Source organism: Heptranchias perlo, chromosome 36 (genome assembly GCF_035084215.1).
Source record: "Heptranchias perlo isolate sHepPer1 chromosome 36, sHepPer1.hap1, whole genome shotgun sequence".
In the NCBI taxonomy this organism is placed as follows: Eukaryota; Metazoa; Chordata; class Chondrichthyes; order Hexanchiformes; family Hexanchidae; genus Heptranchias; species Heptranchias perlo.
The window spans coordinates 17,556,254-17,576,617 of NC_090360.1; the positions used below are offsets into that span (position 1 = coordinate 17,556,254).

The following is a 20,364-nucleotide window of genomic DNA, read 5'->3' on the forward strand; positions in this document are numbered from 1 at the left end:
CAAGTCTCAAGAGTGGGGCTTGAACTCATTACCTTCTGACTTAGAGGCAAGAGTGTTACCACCGAGCCATGGCTAATACCCTAGGTTAGTTACCATAGGTAATTTGAATCAGACATTAGAGGGGAATTTTAACTACCCCGTCTGGCAGCTAAAATGGAACGGGCACTTTCCCACCCCAATCTGGCCGACAGGGTCCTCTTTAAATAAGCAAATCAGGCTCCAATGATGCAATTGGGGCCTGATTTACTATTTTGAACTTAGGCCTGAACTGTGGCGGCCAAACTTGTTGAGAGCTGCAGCCACGGCCAGAAGAGGCCCATCAAAGTAAGTTTTTAAAACATTTCTTTTTCGTTTCCTTGTGGTCCAGGAGGAGCAGGAGCTCTCCCAGGCCACACAAGGAAGCCAAGGGCTTCCCCTACCCTGGGCTTCCCCCCTCCCCCAACTGGGATTCCCCCCAATGGACTTACCTTGTGCTAGGTACCGTTCCCGCGGGTCCCTGGCGGCGGCCTCCAAGCCGCTTAATTTTAACGGCCGGGCAGCCACTTCACGCCAACTTCCCAAGCCATTTGGTCAGGAAGTTGGTTTGCGGTATGCTAATGAGGCCTAGCCATTAAAATCGTCCGAGCCTCCCTCCTGCATCTTCTGGCACTCAGTTCGCATTCCCACCTGGGAGTAAAAATCGACCCCTCAGAGTTGTAAGAGCAGGGGGTACTTTTATCAATAGACTGAAAATGGCCAGGGACATGACACACACTGTAGGCACAGAGTTTATTGCAAAGTTGACCGAAGTGCCTACAGAAGAGAGACACCTTAATGACAGACCAGGGATTCAATCGTATTGATTTTGGGTATCCTTGAAGTTTGAATCACCCATTTGCCATTAATGGGTTCAAAAATAATCAAATTAAATTATCTTCCAAGGATATCTCCCAGCAATTATAAATAATTACCACAAAAGGAACTTTTGACTTGGAAAACTAGTAAACAGCACCTCAATTGAAAAAAACCCTTTATCAATGATAGGATTACATACAAGGTTCTGATCCAGAATGTGTTTCCTTTAAATTTTAAACCACCTTTACCAATTGCAAAATTTGCAAGATTTCTTTAAACCAAGAATCCCTATTTGAGAAATTGGGAATCTAGGTCTGTCAGATTTTGGTTCCCTCTCAATTGTTTCAGCATCAACTGATTTTCCACCCCCACAGGAAAATAATGTACACATTTGCGTGACTAATGACTAAATGTACACATTTGCCTGACTAAGCCAGTGATTCGAATATGTGCCCCCAAGATCATTACCGCAGTCCGTATATTCATTCTCGTGAAACAGGGAATTGCACAGCTTTTTTTTTACAAAGAAAACAAGTCAAGGAGATTTGGTGCAAAACATTTAATAATTTACTCTCTTGTACTACAAAATTAAGCAGTGTGAATTTTTTTGCAGTTCACAGAAAGTACAGTACTCTTTAAATTTAAACACATTACAAACAAATTGCTCTCTGCAAACAAAAAGGTTTACAATAGTTAAACATTAAAGCTACTAAATAGTACCCCAGCAGCACGCTGCTATTTCAACTCAGCACTGAAATCCTTTGGGATAATATTCAATACTTTGTTTGTAAAAGTTTTTCTTTCCTTCCTCCTTTGAAAAATAGTATTCACAGATTTGTTTCTATCTTAGCACAGCAACAGTATGCATATTAAAAAAAACACTTAATGTCATTAAAATAAGGCAAAAAACCCTCTTATGTACACTGAAAAAGTTAATTGAACAAGTAATTTACATTTTTCAAAATGTGAATCGAGAGAAATTGGCAGTCATCAGAAAGCATTTTTAAAAAATCAAATAAATTGTGATTTTTTAAAACTTTTTTTTCCGACCTATTAAATTTCCTTTCTGATTATTAAACAAGCACACCATACTAATATGCATAAGGCACAGTCTCACATTTTGGCAGCATGTCGGCCATTTGCCAGAACCATCAACTGAATGATAAAGGCATTACACGTGATAAACTACACGTGAAACTGTATGAAAGTTAAATGTATTTCATTTTTACCATGTTCTTCCAAAATGACAGGTCTGTAATTAGGAGGCATTGGATTTATACAGGTCTGAAATAGCCTAATTCAATAACCAAAATGAGGATAAATTCAATGAGGCTGCATTCCCAGGCAGTCTTGCTAGACACAATTGAAAGAAAGAATCTCCATTTAAAAACGCCTTTCACAACCTCAGGCTGTACAAAGCGCTTTACAGCCAAAGAAGTACTTTAGAGGTGTAGTCACCGTTACAAAGCCTCTCTAAAGGGTGTTGGTTAGAGATAGGGCTAGAACAGTATAACACTAATAGGGAACCGTGACAGCCAATTTGCGTACAGCAAGGTCCCACAAACAGCGATGAGATAATCTGTTTTAGCAACGTTGGTTGAGGGATAAATGTAGGCCAGGACATCAGGTGAACTCCCCTGCTCTTCTTCAAATGGGACCTTTTACATTACCAAGAAAGGGCAGACGGGGCCTCAGTTTAACTTCTCATCCGAAAAATGCCACCTCCAACAGTACAGCACTCCCTCAGGACTAGATTATGTACTCAAATCGCTTGAGTGAGATTTTAACTCTCAATCTTCTGACACCTTGGCAGAGTGTGGGTCGAAGAACTAGCGTTATACTGTTCTAGCCCTATCTCTAACCAACACTCTTGTCTAGAGAGGCTTTGTAACAGGAGCGAAGTATCACTGAATTTATCCTACAATTTGAAACACATTTTCCATATTTCAGTGTAACCTGTACTTAGTGATATATTAACTGGAACAAATGTGACCTTGGTATTTTTCTTCCTTTTTTAAAAATGTATTTTTCCCCATCACCACAGACATGCCTGTAGTTTCTTTCCATACTACTAGGAGGCCAGCTGATACAGGTTCTTGAGGCACATCCAGTATCAAACTCCAGATGATTATATTTCCCTTCTGTTGTCTAAGGATCTCACTTTCACTCCAATTCACATCTAATGAGGTGGACTTCCCAGCCAGTAAATATTACTGGGAGAAACATTGGTCTCTCAGTCTAACATGTTGCAACACTGGACTGACACACTCATTTCTATTTAATTAACAGCAGTCAATATCTAACTAAAAAGCATAAAACAATAAATTAAATCCTTAACAAGTCAAATGGACTCTCTACTGATTGATTCTCCCATTTTTAGGATTAAGAAGATCGAATTGTTTGCTTTGGTTCTAACCAGTGCATCACGCCACATGGGAAAGGCTGGTGTTGACGAACTCAAGTAGGTTGTGCAATTTAACTCAAGTAGGTTTTCTTCTATTATGGGCCTATGGGTTAACAGAAAAACAATTGTGACGTTCCTTTAACCGATGTACTTAAATGTGAATGCATTATTGCATTCACATTTAAAAACTTTTATTATTATGAATTTCTTTAAAAACTATTTTACTCTAATTCTTATTGTGAATAATTAATCTACACTCCTAGAACAAAGTTATATAAACAGAAAAATGTATCATAGTTTATCATTTTGTAACACAGAATATTGTAACAAACAAAAATATCCTGTTGCCCTGTTTATTAATCTAATTGTTCGCAGCTGAACTTGCTGATCTGAATGATGCATTCTCTGCTCTTCAGGTACATGTAATGCGTAGACAGTTTGACAGTGATTGGGAATATCTCCAATAAAAACATAAGAAACAACCACATTTACAAAGCCAGCTGCAATATTATTCCCGAATCTTGGTTGAGAAACAGTGATGCATCTAAATGGTCTGCAGTTTTTTGAAAGCACTCGCCATCAGGTGAAAATGTGGCAGCCACTGCCTTTCATATAAAACATAAGAAAGCATAAAGAGGACAAAAGGAAAATATAATTGAAGCATAAGGTGCCTTATGCTAGATTTGGGGGCAGGTTGCACATGAACATTCACCTGTCTTAATGATGAATTCTCCAATTTGCCATAGCCCACCATCTAGCCTGGCACCAAGGGTGCTGGGTGCATTTTTGCTTCGCTAGCATGCAACATATATATTCAGCCCAGACATCACTTTCTTCTCCCCCCGCCCCGCCTCACAGCACCACACATCTGCTTCCCATTCCCCAGCAGAGCCTCTGTGCCTCCATTTAATTCCTAACTGAACCAGTTGCCTGTGGCAGGACTCAGCGTTGGTCCCTCTCCAGCTGGAAAGCAAAGGGATGTTATTTGCCGGGACTCAAACCTCGAGCGCGACTGAAATGTCTGCATGAAAACCATGATACTATATATGTTAATAGTCCTTTAAGTGCTGTTGAATAGGATTTTTTTCATTTCTTTTACTGGAGACTGAGCTTGAGTAGCACTGAATCCAGGAAAGACAACTGGCAACAACAGATGAGTGGAAGAAAAAAGTGCCAAACCCTTGCAGAGTATGGGAGCACAGTAGGCTATAAAAACAGCACAAGAACAAACTGTGGCCACTGCTCTCGATGCCAGACTTGATACTCATTATGGTTTCAATATACAGTTGAAGTAAATTGCTGTTTGAATGTTAATTTTCTGTAGATCAGGAAGAAAACCTTACCTGTGACTATTAGCTTGTTATAAAGTAGCCGACAGAACAGTGAAGATAATTAAACCAGCAGCAGGTAGATTCTATCTTTTGGGAGGGAAAGACACCAAAAAGGTGTAATCCCCCTCATTAAGGTTATTCGTGATACAAGGTTTTAAATACATAAATTCTCTAAGAGTAAAAATCAAATATTCCCTTTATTTACAAATACTTTTCAGCATTAACAGAATCCTCATTAACTGCCTGATTAAACGTTTTTGTCCTCGAGAGGATACTCAGATGTACAGCCCTTTTATTTTGAAATAAGCTACATTATCTATCCTATGCAGTGTTTACAATATCTTATTGTAATAATTATAAAAGTATTCGCAACTGTTGCAAATATTTTGATTAAAATGTATACTTGGCAAAAGCCCAAACTGAGACTCCTTTAACAGTCTATCTCCATTTTAAAAGGCACGACAGAGATAAGCTTTGCATTATTTGTGATAACACTCTTGATTTTAACAGCAGTGGCACAAAAATATGTCAGATCTACCAAAACAACCTGTAACTCAGTGGAGTTGACTTGAGAGGAAGATAGTGCATCTGGAATCTAAGTAGAAAACTTAACCAATACATTTCACTTCAATTATTTCTTGTGCCAAATGAATGCAGCGTATTCCAACAGAAATGAATGTACCACATTTAATACACAACGGAAATACTTTGAATTTGACATGACGTTCAAGATCCAAAAATGCTAAATGACCACATGAGCTGGTGTGATATGACATGACTTATTATAATATTTAACAAATGCTCAACAGTATATTCGCACTGTAATTCTGAAAAGTAAAGAGACAGAGGATATACGGCTTTGGGTCACTGAAAAATATTCAGTGAGTGAAAGGTTGTAATACCACAAGTTGCTGTTTTCCTATTCAGTGGCCCACAATTATACACTCTACGTATACTATGGAAGCGCTATTGAATACTTTCACCCCATATTTATTTCATTTATTTAACCTTTTGTAGTAGTGCTCATTTCTGTGAAGGCAGTGTAGTGCCTAATGATGATGTGTTATTGGGGTTGGAGTTGGTTATTAAATGGATCGTTGCCAACTTTCAAGTCACTGCAGGTCTCAGCAGAATTACTAAGTCTTGTTCTATTTTTTCGGTTGAGGGGGCCCCTCTGATAAATTTCATGGTATAAATGTATATACAAAAGTACTCAACAACAACCTGGCCTTTTCACATAAAACCATAGAAGTTAGCACAGAAGACCATTCGGCCCATCATATCTGTGACAGCTCTTTTCTAGAGGAATCCAAAACTAATCCCACTGCCCTGCTGTCTCTCCACAGCGCTGTCACTTGTTTTGCTTCAAATGTTTATCCATTTGTCACTTTACTTTTCCATTGTTATTCCGCTAGGATGTACGTAAAACAAGCAGTTCTAAAGACTTAGGAAAGTCAAAGTTGTACAACCACTGACCAAGCAGTAGGTATCTGGCAGCTCATAGGGCAAAAGAAACTAAATGAACTCCCCTCGGAATGGAAGTGAGTTTGTATTTTGCTGCAGCCAGCGGTGACATAGTCTAGAAAGTGGTGTGTCCTCAGGGTCTTCAAATTCAAGGAACCCTAAGCGATTCAGGATCTCATAGACTCCAGCCTTGGCTGCTACCTGGATGAATGCATACAAAGAAGATGGTTTAATCAAGACAAAATTCCAAAGCTCCTTTTGACATCAATTTGATTTGCAGCATGTTAAAACAAAGAACCTTATTGGAAATATCAAAGGAAAAAACATGTCTATTGCAATTTATGTTAGTTGTACAGTAGGAACCAGTGCTTGAAATAGAGCTAATATTTCTAAAAAGCTGAAGATAAATTTAAAAAACAAAGATATTTAACCCCTGAATGTGACCTTGCATTGATGCAAACAGTATGTATACATAAAATTTTACCCCACAATTGGCAAGTGTGGGTGCCAAAGTACATTTGGCACCGCATCACAGACATTGAAAACTACAGCACATGCACACTATCCCTTTGGACACCATTCACCTTACTTAAAGCAATTTTAACCACTGCAAAATGAATTCACGTGGGTCTGACAATACATACTGTAAACAGAAATCCAAGTTATTAAAAATGAGTACAATTGTCTGAGGCCCATTAGTTGAAGTTGATAATGGAGCCTAGAAGCCAACTTTGAAGCCTCAAATTTTATGTGATCTGAATGGTCCATTAGCTAAAGCTAGTGCTGATATGGTAATTGTTGTTTTGCAGAACTTCTATTAAAGAGATGGTTCTTAAAGACATTGCCCCAAGGCAAATTTTTAAAAATGACCAGAATGACAAAAAGAAACTGTTCAGAAAGCAAGGATCAGAAAATGTGAATATATTCCGATACAAGATTTACTTATATCATGTTTTTCATGCTTGCTAATTATCTTTTTCCATTCGTGGTGGCAGTACACTGATTCCATTATCCCAAAATACACAGAATTATCCAAGAGAATGTGGAAGGGTTAGGGTTAAGCTTATTCCTGCTAGGACTGGAGATGGGGCAAATTAATGCTGGATGTAACCTGCATCTGTCACTAATTCCAATTCACCAGTAGCAGTGTTGATCAAAATTACCACCATCAGCAAGAAAATCCAGCTCAATGTACGTTAAATCAAAGCCAAAGATAAAACTCGGGAAATTAGTTTACAATGCGCACTACCAACAGGGATCTTCGCCCGCTACACACAACAGGAAACATAGGCACGCTGCCTACCGTTTTCTGTTCATTAAGATAGTGGCACGTGCCTGCAATTTCCCAATAAGCATAGCTGACCAGTACAGCACATTCATGAATTGCCATTTTGGTGTACCAGCATGTTTCTGTGTTCCATATTAGCTATAGTTATTGCTAGACAAGTTTGCCCAAATTGTAGCAGATTGTGAGATGTTTAACTTAAAGACACAACTCTCAGATAGCAAAGATTGTATTCACAGCCCTCTCATTCCCTTCAGTTTCCGGACATTTACAGGAACAGTTGGTAAGATGTAGTTCTCTCACAGTAGTGTCAATTTCCTGCTTCTCTTTCTAGTGGGCCACCATTTCTTTACTAACAGTTGCTTAAGCCTTATTGTGATCAGGATAAATACAAATTATAAAGCAAAATATGTACCAGAAACTACTTAGAAACAGTAGATTGATTGTTGATTATTGCAACAATGTTACTTCACGTCACAAATTAAATTCTTGTGTTCATATATTTAAAATCTCCATACAAACACATTAAATTTATCATTACAAATATCACACAATATGATTTCAACCACTTATGTTTTTCATCTCAAATCGCAGTTTGAAATAAACAATCACTAATGCATGAATGTAATCAGCAAATTCATTACATAAATTTCTAAATGTAGAAAATGTACTTTTGAAGCAACAGTTGGAAAAACATGGTCTATTAGTAAGCAAAGAAATGACAATTACTGCCAGATAAGATTATAAGTGGCATATCTGCTTAAAATTTTCTTTTGATATGTTGCAAGATGTTCGGAAAGGCATTGATCCTGATGTTACTGGACTACTACAGTGTTTAAAGGGGAAGATAAGTCTTGGATGAGTACCTCTATTAAATGTATCTCCCATTTAGAGGAAAAGATAGATTTCCTAGAAAACCTAGACCAGATTTGATAAATCTACCTTATTCCAGCTTAAAATGGGCGAGTATTTTGAATAAAAAGTCCTTCTCCTAGACTTGCTTTCCTCTTTAATTTTTTGCAGATTGTTTAAGTAAATCCAAGATGACGGGTTTGTTGGTTAAAGGACTTGTTTTCAATTAAATCACCACATGCAGTCAAATAATTATTTTAAATAATTTGGAGAGTAATATTTACAATTCACAGGAGACATAAAAATATGATGCCACGATTTCACAACAGATTTTACTACTGCTGTTTAAGTCATGGTTAACCCCTTGAGTACTGTTCAGCACTGGTACCTTTAAAAATATGATGTAGTTGCCACCCTACATAAACTAGAACTCATTCAGAATGCTTTTGCTTATAACCTTTCCAGCTAAAAGCCCCACACTTCCGTTACCCTGGTGTGGTACACTGGCTCCACATGTCCCAAGTTCCACACCTGTTACTCTGGTCTAGTCCATTGGCTCCCCATGTCCTTAACAAATCAATTTCAAGCTCCTTATCTTCCCCTTTAAATGCTGTAAGTGCCTGTTTTCTTTATACCTGTCCCAGGAGATTGGGGAAGGGTTGGTACACAGGGATGAAACTGCCGAAAGATAAGAGTGATTGGGGCCTCAGGGCCTTTTCTCTTCCTGCACACATAAACATTAGCAAAATTTGAAATAGATAACATCTATATTAGGAAATATCGGGGGTTCACGAGCACAGATGCGGGAAAATTTTCTTGGAAGAAAGAAACTTTTAGGTTTGTTGCTAAGGGAATCAGAATTGCAATAAACACACATTGTGTTTTTGATGCTTTGTCAAATATTTCATTTTTTAAAAATTCATTCATGGCATGTGGGTGTCGCGAGCAAGGCCAGCATTTATTGCCCATCCCTAATTGCCCTCGAGAAGGTGGTGGTGAGCCGCATTCTTGAACCACTGTAGTCCGTATGGTGAAGGTACTCTCACAGTGCTGTTAGGTAGGGAGTTCCAGGATTTTGACCCAGCGACAATGAAGGAACAGCGATATATTTCCAAGTCGGGATGGTGTGTGACTTGGAGGGGAACGTGCAGGTGATGGTGTTTCCGTGCGCCTGCTGCCCTTGACCTTCTAGGTGGTAGAGGTCGTGGGTTTGGGAGGTGCTGTCAAAGAAGCCTTGGCAAATTGCTGCAGTGCATCTTGTAAATGGTACACACTGCAGCCACGGTGCGCCAGTGGTGGAGGGAGTGAATGTTTAAGATGGTGGATGGGGTGCCAATCAAGCGGGCTGTTTTGTCCTGGATGGGGTCGAGCTTCTTGAGTGTTGTTGGAGCTGCACTCATCCAGGCAAGTATAGAGTATTCCATCACACTCCTGACTTGTGTCTTGTGGAAGGTGGAAAGGATTTGTGGAGTCAGGAGGTGAGTCACTCGCCACAGAATACCCAGCCTCTGACCTGCTCTTGTAGCCACACTATTTATGTGGCTGGTCCAGTTAAGTTTCTGGTCAATGGTGACCCCCAGGATGTTGATGTTGGGGGATTTGGCGATGGTAATGCTATTGAATGTCATGGGGAGATGGTTAGACTCTCTCTTGTTGGAGATGGTCATTGCCTGGCACTTGTCTGGTGTGAATGTTACTTGCCACTTATCAGTCCAAGCCTGGATGTTGTCCAGGTCTTGCTGCATGCGGGCATGGGCTATTTCATTATCTGAGGGGTTGAGAATGGAACTGAACACTGTGCAATCATGAGCAAACATCTCCACTTTTGACCTTATGATGGAGGGAAGATCATTGATGAAGCAGATGAAGATGGTTGGCCTAGGACACTGCCCTGAGGAACGCCTGCAGCGATGTCCTGGGGCTGAAATGATTGGCCTCCAACAATCACTAGCATCTTTTGCCAGGTATGACTCCAGCCACTGAAGAGTTTTCTCCCTGATTCCCATTGACTTCAATTTTACTAGGGCTCCTTGGTGCCACACTCGGTCAAATGCTGCCTTGATGCCAAGGGCAGTTACTCTCACCTCACCTCTGGAATTCAGCTCTTCTGTCCATGTTTGGACCAAGGCTGTAATGAGGTCTGGTGCCGAGTGGTCCTGGCGGAACCCAAACTGAGCAGGTTATTAGTGAGTAAGTGCTGCTTGACAGCACTGTCGACGACACCTTCCATCACTTTGCTGATGATTGAGAGTAGGCTGATGGGGCGATAATTGGCCGGATTGGATTTATCCTTCTTTTAGTGGACATGACATAAACAGAATACGTGCTCTGCACAATTCAATACTATTTAACATGAAAGCAAAGTGTAGGATTCAAAGCAACATAAAAACTTTTCAAACTGTGGAGCAAAAATACTTGTTCTGTGACTGAAATAACTTAATGAATGGGTGCACACAGGTCGATCAGCTAAATTATCATCGAGAGATAACAGAAGTCAGAATGGAAGTTTTACCAACATTTATTACATAAAACTGCTCACTATGATGCCAGAAGATATTCAGAAACTATCAATTGCTGTTGTACATGAACAATCTGGAAGTAATGATATACTGGCATGTTTTGGTAAATTGGGGAACTGAGTTGATTGAAGTGGGGTGTGGGCAAGTGCTTTATTCAACTTGAGGTCTCCAATTCCAACACAATACAACACTGAAAGTTCATTATTGTATTTGCAGGTAGTAAAATATTGAAACTAACTAACCTTTATTTAAATTCTATTGAAAATAGTGGACTTCATAATCTGACCATTATAACATCTCATCTGTATGTCAGGTCCTGTGGATTGTACTGAAACCAGACCCAAGCTCTGTGCAGTTGCAAGGAGGTGCAGTCTCATCTTCATTACTTGCTTCTCTTCCATAGTCCTCTAAAGAAATTGAATTGAAAATTTGACTCTGGGCCCAGATTGCAATTTTAAGACTATGAGTGACTTGCCCGTGGCCTTGCTCACACTTAGCCAGAGGAAATGGTATGTTTGTTGTAACACGACAAAATGGCAGGCTGACTGAGGCAACTTGTGATGGAAGAACTGAATAGTAGGAATTAAAGGTAATAGAAGCAGATGTTACCTCTCATTGTTACCAATGTAACAACAGGGATTAGGGGTGACAAACAGGAAGTCTGAAGAATTTTTTATATTGCAAGACGATTATGGACAAAGGAAGCCATTCAGCCCATCTTAATTAATCCATCTGGAATAAGGTTGCTAACTCTGGTTGGACATATTCCTGGAGGGTTCATCACCTGACCTCTCGTTTCCAACCACCCCACCCAGTGAAAGAGACTTTTTTGACATCTTCAATATTTTTATAGCCAATAAACAAAAACGTTCAAAGAAAATGAAAAAAAAATCACAATTTTTAAAGCCCCTATCGTTTTTCTCTTGGGTTGCTCGCAGCAATGTTCAGGAGATTAATCTTTAATTGCTGGAGACTCCAGGACAATTCTGAAGCGTTGGTAACCCTAATCCAGAAAGACTCTACAGTTCCTCTATTGCTGTATCTAATTTATTTCTAAAGACTCCAGGGGCTCAATTTCAAAACCGAGCCAGGATGGGGGCGGAGGGGTCAAATTGAGGATAGCAAACCCATTAGTACGGGTTTCCCGGAAGTCCTTACGATTTTGACTTAAGGACGTCTTTTATTTTTTTTTGTCGGTTTCCTGTCTGACTGACCGGCCTGAGTGACAGGCTGGTCTCAGTCGGACAGGAGACCAGCCAGGGAGAGTTCAGGTAAGTCTGTAGGTAAGTTTTTGTTTGTGTGGATGGGGGGGCATGGGTGGACATTGGTTGGCACGGGGGTCGGGATCAGGGGTCTGCGATCATTGAAGGGAAGGGTCGGGGGTTGAAGGATCGGAGTTTGGGAGGAGGATCGGGGTTGGTGGGGGAAGATCGTGGTCGGGGATCGTTGGTCTGCGCGATCGGGGGGTGGGGGGTTGCGCGATCGGGGGTTGGGTGTCCGCAATCGTTGGGGGGTCGGTGCAGGTAGGCTTGTTGGGCCTGGAGGAAACACTCCTGCTCCTCCGGGCCCACAACCTGTGCCTTTCTAGGCATCTACCTGTTAGTCTCGGGCCTTTTTGCATCCTTTCACGAGGCGTAAAACAGAAGGCCTTGGAATCCCGGTCCCTCGGGGTTGAAATCGGGAATTCCAGAAAAATGGTGGCCCAAAGCCTCCTTGAAAGATTTTATGGCCCGACCTGCCTTCTGGGAGCGGGTTGGTCGCCTGCCCTGGTGAAAACCGGAAATGGGCGGGTCTGAAATGGTGGCAATTTTCAATGCCTCTCCCCGCCCCCAACCCCCCCCCCCCCCCCCTCCCCGGTTTTTCACTTTGAAAATTGAACCCCAGAGCCTTCACTTTGGCTACTCTATCTGAAAATACATTCCAAATGTTGATCACTCTGTGTGTAAAGAAGAACTTCCTGATATCAGTCCTAAACTTACCTTTTACTAGTTTGAACTAGTCCTACTCTTGCAATTTAACGTAAAGTGCTACTCCAGATTTACCTTCTCCATTCCCTTAACCATCTTATATATCTTTACACAATCACCTCTCAGACACCTCCTTTTAGGCTGAAAAGCCCAAGTTTATCCAGTTTTTCCTCATATCTTAGTCCTTTGACACTAAAGATCAGTTTGGTTGTACTGCCTCTGGATTGAATGTCTCCCTTGTGTCTAGACAACCAGAACTGAACACAGTATTCAAGGTGCGGTCTGACCATAGTACTGTACATTTTTACCACAACTTTCTCTGACTTATATTCCACTATTTTGTCCACATAGTTCAACATTTTATTGTTTTTGTTCATTGCTGCTCTTCATTGGTTAGACATGCTGAGCTAATAAGGCTCCTAGGACTCGATTTTCCTGGGAAATTGCGGGTGCATTGGGGGCTCCAAAAATTGGGGAAATACTATTCGGGTTTGGAGCCTGGCTCCAACCCACAGAATTCCGGGATCCCCACTGACCCGTCCGGGTGCGGGTGCGCGTGCGCCTCCCGAATGCGGATGTCCCATCGGCAATTAAAGCTGGCCAGATGATCATTTACATAGTTGTTGAGCTAGTTTAAGTACTTGAAGTACTTCATTTTCTCCACATATTGGCAGGTGTGCGATTTTGAAGCATCCTCGGCATGTTTCCTGTGCTGTGGGAAATACTCCATGATGCAACAGACGTGTTTCAGCCAGCAGCCAGTGGGACATTCAAATGCTTATTTGACAGATGGGGAGAAAAGGTCACTTATTGCAGCAGGGCACTCTGTTATTTCAGGTAAAGTTTTGGCTGCAAGATCTTTGTGTTTTCACTGAAAATTCTTACTTTCCACTCAAAATTCTGCTGTTCAAACATATTGAACTACTTTGTGGACTCCCTCAAACTCACACCGTCAGGATGGGGGGGGCCATGGCTGCATTCACCACTACATCCGAGGACGAGCAACATCATCAGCCTTGCCAGGCACGGCGTCCACCTCCGCCACGTGGAGCTCTACAACACAGTGCTGCACCACAGGCACCTGCATAAAAGCACAGCAGGCAACAACAGAGAGAGCGCCATCGCAGGAGGCACTACCCTCGCCACAGGGTCTACAGACTGAGGCTCAGCTTCCTGGACCTCTCTGAGGAGAAGTGCATACGGAAACTCAGAGTCAGTCGCCAGGTAGTCGCAGACATCTGCGGCCTCCTTCATGCCGAGCTGCTCCCAGCTGGGCCGAGCAGCATCTCCTTACCTGTCACTGTCAAAGTCACCACTGCCCTCAACATCTTCGCCTCCGGATTATTCCAGGGTGCCACCGGGTACATCGCCAGGGTGTCTCAGTCGTCTGCACACAAGAGCATAAGGCAGGTCACCGACGGCTTGTTTCACAGGGCCTCGCAATGCATCAGCTTCCCCATGGATGACCTCAGCCAGACGGAGAGGACAATGGGATTTCAATCTGTGGCTGGCTTCCCACGGGTTCAGGGTGCAATCGAGCACCTCCACATGAGCCAGGACTGTTCATCAACAGGAAGGGGTATCACTCCATCAACACTCAGCTCGTTTGTGACCACCGCAAAAGATTCCTTCACGTGTGCGCTAGATTCCCTGCCAGCTGCCACGATTCCTAGCAGCAATGTGGCGCGATTTCTTCATCCTCCGGGAATCCAACATCCCGCCCCTCTTCCACAAACCGAACACCCTTAAGGGCTGGCTCCTCGGGGACAAGGGATAACCCCTGCACACGTGGCTCATGACACCTCTGAGGAACCCCATCACTGAGCAACAGCATCGATATAACAACAGCCACATCGCTACCAGGTCCACAATTGAGCATGCTATCGGGCTGCTCAAGATGCGATTTAGATGCCTTGATCGTTCTGAGGGAGTGCTTCAATACACACCAGACAGAGTGGGACGCATTATAGTAGTGTGTTGTGCCCTGCACAACAGAGCACAACAGAGTGGGGTGCCGCTTGAGGAGGCCCCATCAACATCTGCCACCCACATTGAGGAGGAGGCAGTGGAGGAGCAGGAGCAGGAGCAAACCATGGGCAGAGCAGCGGCTCACCTGGCTGCTCGTGAAGCCAGGGAGTCACTGATATGTGGTGCATCCCCTGTGGCTGCAGCAGAGGTAGTGGCAGGTTGCTCATGATCATGCCCTGACCGATTAGATGCTTTGGGCCTACGGCCTCTAGGTTTTGGTCCACGTGAGAGCCCCTCCAAAGACTGCTCCACCTCCACCTGTGCAGGGGCAGACTCGGCCATCTGGAGAGGAGGCAGCATTGCGGGTACTGGTTGAGAGGGGGGCAACGGGTGAGACGTGGGAGCACTTTGAGTGGTGTCCCCACTTCCAGTCCCCTTTCACCATTATCCCCACCACCCCCCCACCCCCACACCAAGCCAGGCCCACATCACTCCTACCGCCCTGCTGGTGAAGCCTTGCAAGTCCAGTGCTAGTGTACCTGCCTGTCTGTTTAAGGCGGCAGAATGTTGATCATTGTGAGTCCAAACGGCCGTTGTCAGGGCCTGCATGGACTCATTTGTGAGCCTTGCTTGAAGCTCAATGGAGGCTAGCCTTCTCTCCATTGCAGACATTCCCGCACTTACCCATGACAGTATCTCTGAGAGTTGCTCATGTCCCTGTGACACTATCTCAGAGATGCCCTCACGTCCCTGTGACAGTATCTCAGGGAGTTGCTCACGTCCCTGTGACACTATCTCAGAGATGCTCTCACGTCCCTGTGACACTATCTCAGAGAGTTGCTCGTGTCCCTGTGACACTATCTCAGAGATTCCCTCCTGTACCTGTGCCGCCATTCCACTAATGCAGGAGTTGGACTCCTTCATCCTCTGCGCTATTGTGGAGAGTGTGCGTGGCACCTGCTCCAGCACCTCGCAAATGTGCTGCTGTCCCTCGATCATTCTCCTTTTAAAGGATGGCCCCCAGGGTTCAGCATCTGCGTCCAGCTGAGCAGAGCCTGGATAGGAGTGTTCCCACCAACCCAGACTCTCCTCAGCTGCCCTGCCACCAGTATCTGTTCGTGCTCACGTGTGTGGTAACTCATCAGGTGCCAACCCAACTAACTGTGGACTAGGACCCACCGAGTTGTGAGTATATGCGCTGGTGGATGGCTCGCTCAGATGTGACGGCGCACCCTCAGAGGCCGGCAATTCCTCTGGGGAATCGCCCTCTGCCGTCACAGCGGTCGCTGAAGGCCTTGTAAGAGAACAGAAGGCAATATTAAGCATCATCACAGATGTGTCATGTTGCGATGAGCATACTGAGATGCTGAAGATGGCAAGGCATGTTAACATCAATTCATATTGTGTGTGATGAATGTTAAAGTTATGTCACCAGACGTTTGTCAGGTGCCAGTCTCAACGTCCCCGACGGACAGGCACTTGAGGGTTCGGCTGAGCTCCAGCGCCTCCTGCTCCACGTCTGTGAGGATGACTATTTGTTGTGGCCCCCCTCCGGTCCTTGCCCTTTGCCATGATTTCTGAGCTCTCTTCTCCTATAAGGGGAGAAAGCACAGACGTGTGAGTGAGTGATGGTGACGTGGCCAACCGATGAATGCATTGGCTTGGGTGCAGCTGACCGTGAAAGAGATGCATCAAAGGGTGAGTATGAGACGGAGCCATGACATTGTATGAGGATTGGGTTGAGTAGTATTGTTGGGGTGACGAATGGGGACGTGAGGAAGTGCAGGTAAGTTGAGGATGAGCCTTAAGTGGGTGTGAGGAGTGATGTGATAGAGAAGTGTTGGCAGTGCAGAATGAGTTGGGGTGTGGGGGCGGTGATGTGGAAGACGGAATGTAGGAGAATCAGTAAGTGTACTCACTTTGGCTGACCTAGTTAGGTCATTGAAGAGCTTCCTCCACTGGATCCAGGTTCGGGAGATTTTGCTGCTGACAGGTGACCACCTTTGCTGCTGGTGACCACCTTTGCCACCTCGAGCCAGGCCATCTTGGTGATAGAGGCAGGTCACTTCCTCCCGTCCGTGGGGTAGAACACATCCCTCCTCCTCCTCACCCCATCCAGTAGCACCTCGAGTAAGGCATCGTTGAATCTTGAAGCAGCCTTGCCACTGTGCTACTCCACTGGTGTGTGGGTGTTTGCTCCAGGAGAGCCATTGGAGGACTGCCCCTTTAAATAGAGCTGACGGCCTGTGATGTGGGTGCGCAGTCCGCCCGCTGCGTAGATTTTGGATGGCAAACCCGGAAGCCACGTTAAATGGCTCCAATTGACTCGTGATCGCGTGCGAAACGGACATTTTTTATTGGGCAGGTTACCCATGTGCCCAGTCACCCCCCTTGCTGCCATCCCGCTTCCTCGCTAATATCGGGGCCCTAATTTCTTTCAACTTTGTCCTCAGTTACTTCAACACCATTCATAGAGTATATGTGTTGCCCATTTTTCTTTCCTATATGCAATACTTTACATTTGTCTGCATTACACTTAATCTGCCATTCTTCTTATTCGTTCATGGGATGTGGGCGTCACTGGCGAGGCCAGCATTTATTGCCCATCCCTAATTGCCCTTGAGAAGGTGGTGGTGAGCCGCCTTCTTGAACCGCTGCAGTCCGTGTGGTGACGGTTCTCCCACAGTGCAGTTAGGAAGGGAGTTCCAGGATTTTGACCCAGCGACAATGAAGGAACGGCGATATATTTCCAAGTCGGGCTGGTGTGTGACTTGGAGGGGAACGTGCAGGTGGTGTTGTTCCCATGTGCCTGCTTGTCTTGTCCTTCTAGGTGGTAGAGGTCGCGGGTTTGGGAGGTGCTGTCGAAGAAGCCTTGGCGAGTTGCTGCAGTGCATTCTGTGGATGGTACACACTGCAGCCACTGTGCGCCGGTGGTGAAGGGAGTGAATGTTAAGGGTGGTGGATGGGGTGCCAATCAAGCGGGCTGCTTTATCTTGGATGGTGTCGAGCTTCTTGAGTGTTGTTGGAGCTGCGCTCATCCAAGCAAGTGGACAGTATTCCATCACCCTCCTGACTTTTGCTCATTCAAATTTTGTCCAACTCATTCTGTAATTTCTGAGCTGCTTGCTTTGATTCCACTGCTGTTCCTGGTTTAGTATCATAGATTCCTCACTAATTTATATTTATCTCCTCTGGTGCTATTTTATGACTTAATTTGAATTAATATTCTGGATTTACTTTACCTGTACCATTTAATATTTTATATTCCTGCTTAACTTCTTTCTTTCTGGACCTTAGAGCTTAATCTCTAACCTTTCCTCATAGCTCAGGCCCTTTGCACTTGAGGTCAATCTTGTTGCTCTTCTCTATGCCCTCACCACTGCTTGTATGTGCTTTTGGTGCAGTGGCAACTAGAACAGAACACAGTTCTACCTTGTGGTCTGACCATTGCTTCTTAGAGCCCCAGCATAGCCTGTGAAGACTTGTACCCTACTGTTCTGGCTTTAGATCACCACATTCTATTTGCTTTACTTGTACTTTTGATCTGAATTACATATCATTTTTTAAAAATCGGTTACATGCCTCCTTCTATAATGCATTTCTTTCACTGTGGAGTGTTGCTATGACAACAAAATACTTTTGTAATCTAATACGTATAGTTGTTATAGGCCTAGATTTGAGACCCAGTTTGGGTGACATACCAGTCAGGTCAGGTGCCACCGTAATGGCAGTAGACGGTATTACCTGTGACTGGTCAATGCCGAGTGCCGGGCGGAGGTTAAGTAATCTGGCCACCACCAGAAAGTGCCAACGGTTTCAGGCAGATGAGCGCCTAGAGGAAGGAGTGGGACCCTTGATGGAGGAAACGCCATCAACAAGTGGATGAGCTAACCCTACAATTAGCCAATGGCATCCACAACCTGCAAGCTGTGATGCAGCTGCAGTACAGAACAAATCAACGAAAGAGCGATAGTCGGAATGCATGATAAATATAGAGGTGTGGAGGACAGTCACAGGTAGTCCAACGATAGTCAGCCGATGATGATGATTATGTGGGTGATATACAAATAACCAAGGTAGTTAAGAGAACTAAGAGAAGAAAATAATCAAGATATGGAACTATTACATTAGCTGGGTAGGTGCTTCTCCCACTGCATTTGAGTAGAAGCAGTTCCTGGAATAGTTAATATTAATGCTGGAATGCGGCTAACATTGCAGCTGACACTTTGGGGTGAATTTTTGTTTTCACTGCATGGGCGGTAATCTGGTGGATTTCATTCAGATGGAATGAGGATCGGATGGTGATCGGGGTTCACTGATGGCCGGTGATCCCATTGCCAGATTATCAGGCAGGTAGTGAAAACAGAAATTTACCCCTTTGTGTAAAGCAATCTAGTTCTTCCTTAGCTGTTTCCTAAAAAAAATTAAAGCTTTGTTTTGTCTGCATTTTAAAAATATAATGCAGATACCTTGTAGTAACAACAACTTGCATTTATGTAACACCTTTAACATAGAAAAATGTTCCAAAGTGCTTCACAGAGGCATAACCAAAAGCCTCTTGACATGTTAAAATGTTACTTAGGAGTCTGAGTTGGCTTTTAAAATTCAAACAAATACCTCCATGATGTCTATGCCCATTTGAAATCTCTGTCCTGACAACAGAACAGTTGGCTTGCACTAACCTAGTATGAAAAGAAAAAGGGTAGAAGAAGCACAATGTTTGGGATCATTTGGCAGAGCAACTTTATTGTGCTTAAATGGAACTCTCTGATAAACTGCCGTGTAATGTAGGTTAATAATTAATGCGTGTAGTGTACTTACTGTTCTTACAAATGAGCTTGCAACGTACAAGGTTGTATATTATAACAAATATTCTGAGCTTATTTAATAGGAGAAAACATTAGCTTGCTGTTCAGTGCATTCCAAGAGCAATACTGCACTCATCTCTTCCACTTTGTGGGTGATGCTTTAACGCCCCATACCAGTATTTATATTTTAAGAACTAAAAGTTCTATATTTCCATAAAGAATCATTCTTATGCATGAGGATAAAAGGTTCCTTGTGCGGGGGGATCATTAGGATTTTTCTGCATGCCCAACACACAAGGTCAACTGCCCATTAAATCATTAAATGTGGAGGAAAAATGATATCACTGCACCCTTAAACAGCTAATTAAAAGGAGCTATATGTGTACACACTTCCTTATTCTGAAAGTATGGCACAATTACATTTACTTTAACATCCTGTTAGAATACAAACATTGATTTTTTTTCTGCTAAAGAAAGAAAGAACTAATAAAGTTACTGTGCTTCAAGCTACATCTGGAAGCAGGTTCCCACAACTGAAGATGTATTGAGAAGTATTGTGGTATTCTGTGTTCATATCCTTACACTGAGTAGTTAGCTTGCATTGTAATATCCATATTTAAAAACCACTAAATTATTTCTAGCGTAATTCTTCCAGTTTCTTTTAATGTTTGTGAAGTGTATGATTTATATTAAAATGGAACCTCATTTACCTCCCTCTAAGAGTAAGGTCGATTCATTATTACAGATATTTGTTCTAAATAGTCACAAAGAGCTCACTCTTAATTTCAAAACCATTGGTTTCATACTTTTATATATAATTTTACTCCTCTTTCTCCATCCCTGCTTTCAAAGTGTATTCCTTCAGTTAGGAAAGCAGCGTAGATCACACACATATCACTGGCCACCATCATTGCCGATCCCTATTATACAGT

The 20,364-nt window shown here is 43.2% G+C and overlaps 1 protein-coding gene across 4 annotated transcripts in view; it reads right to left on the reverse strand.

The window, feature by feature from the left end:
* Positions 1–1,378: 1,378 nt before the first annotated feature.
* The window catches only part of LOC137304153 (paladin-like), a 222,148-nt gene continuing 203,162 nt past the window's right edge, over positions 1,379–20,364 (reverse strand). For 3 of the 4 annotated variants that reach the window (XM_067972656.1, XM_067972655.1, XM_067972653.1), the window contains exon 20: positions 10,765–11,096. In XM_067972656.1, coding sequence (XP_067828757.1) covers positions 10,938–11,096 — 159 coding nt within the window. In that variant the 3' untranslated portion in view covers positions 10,765–10,937. Of the gene's footprint in view, positions 6,235–10,764; positions 11,097–20,364 lie in introns of those variants that run through there. The other variant, XM_067972654.1, reaches the window with a different exon arrangement.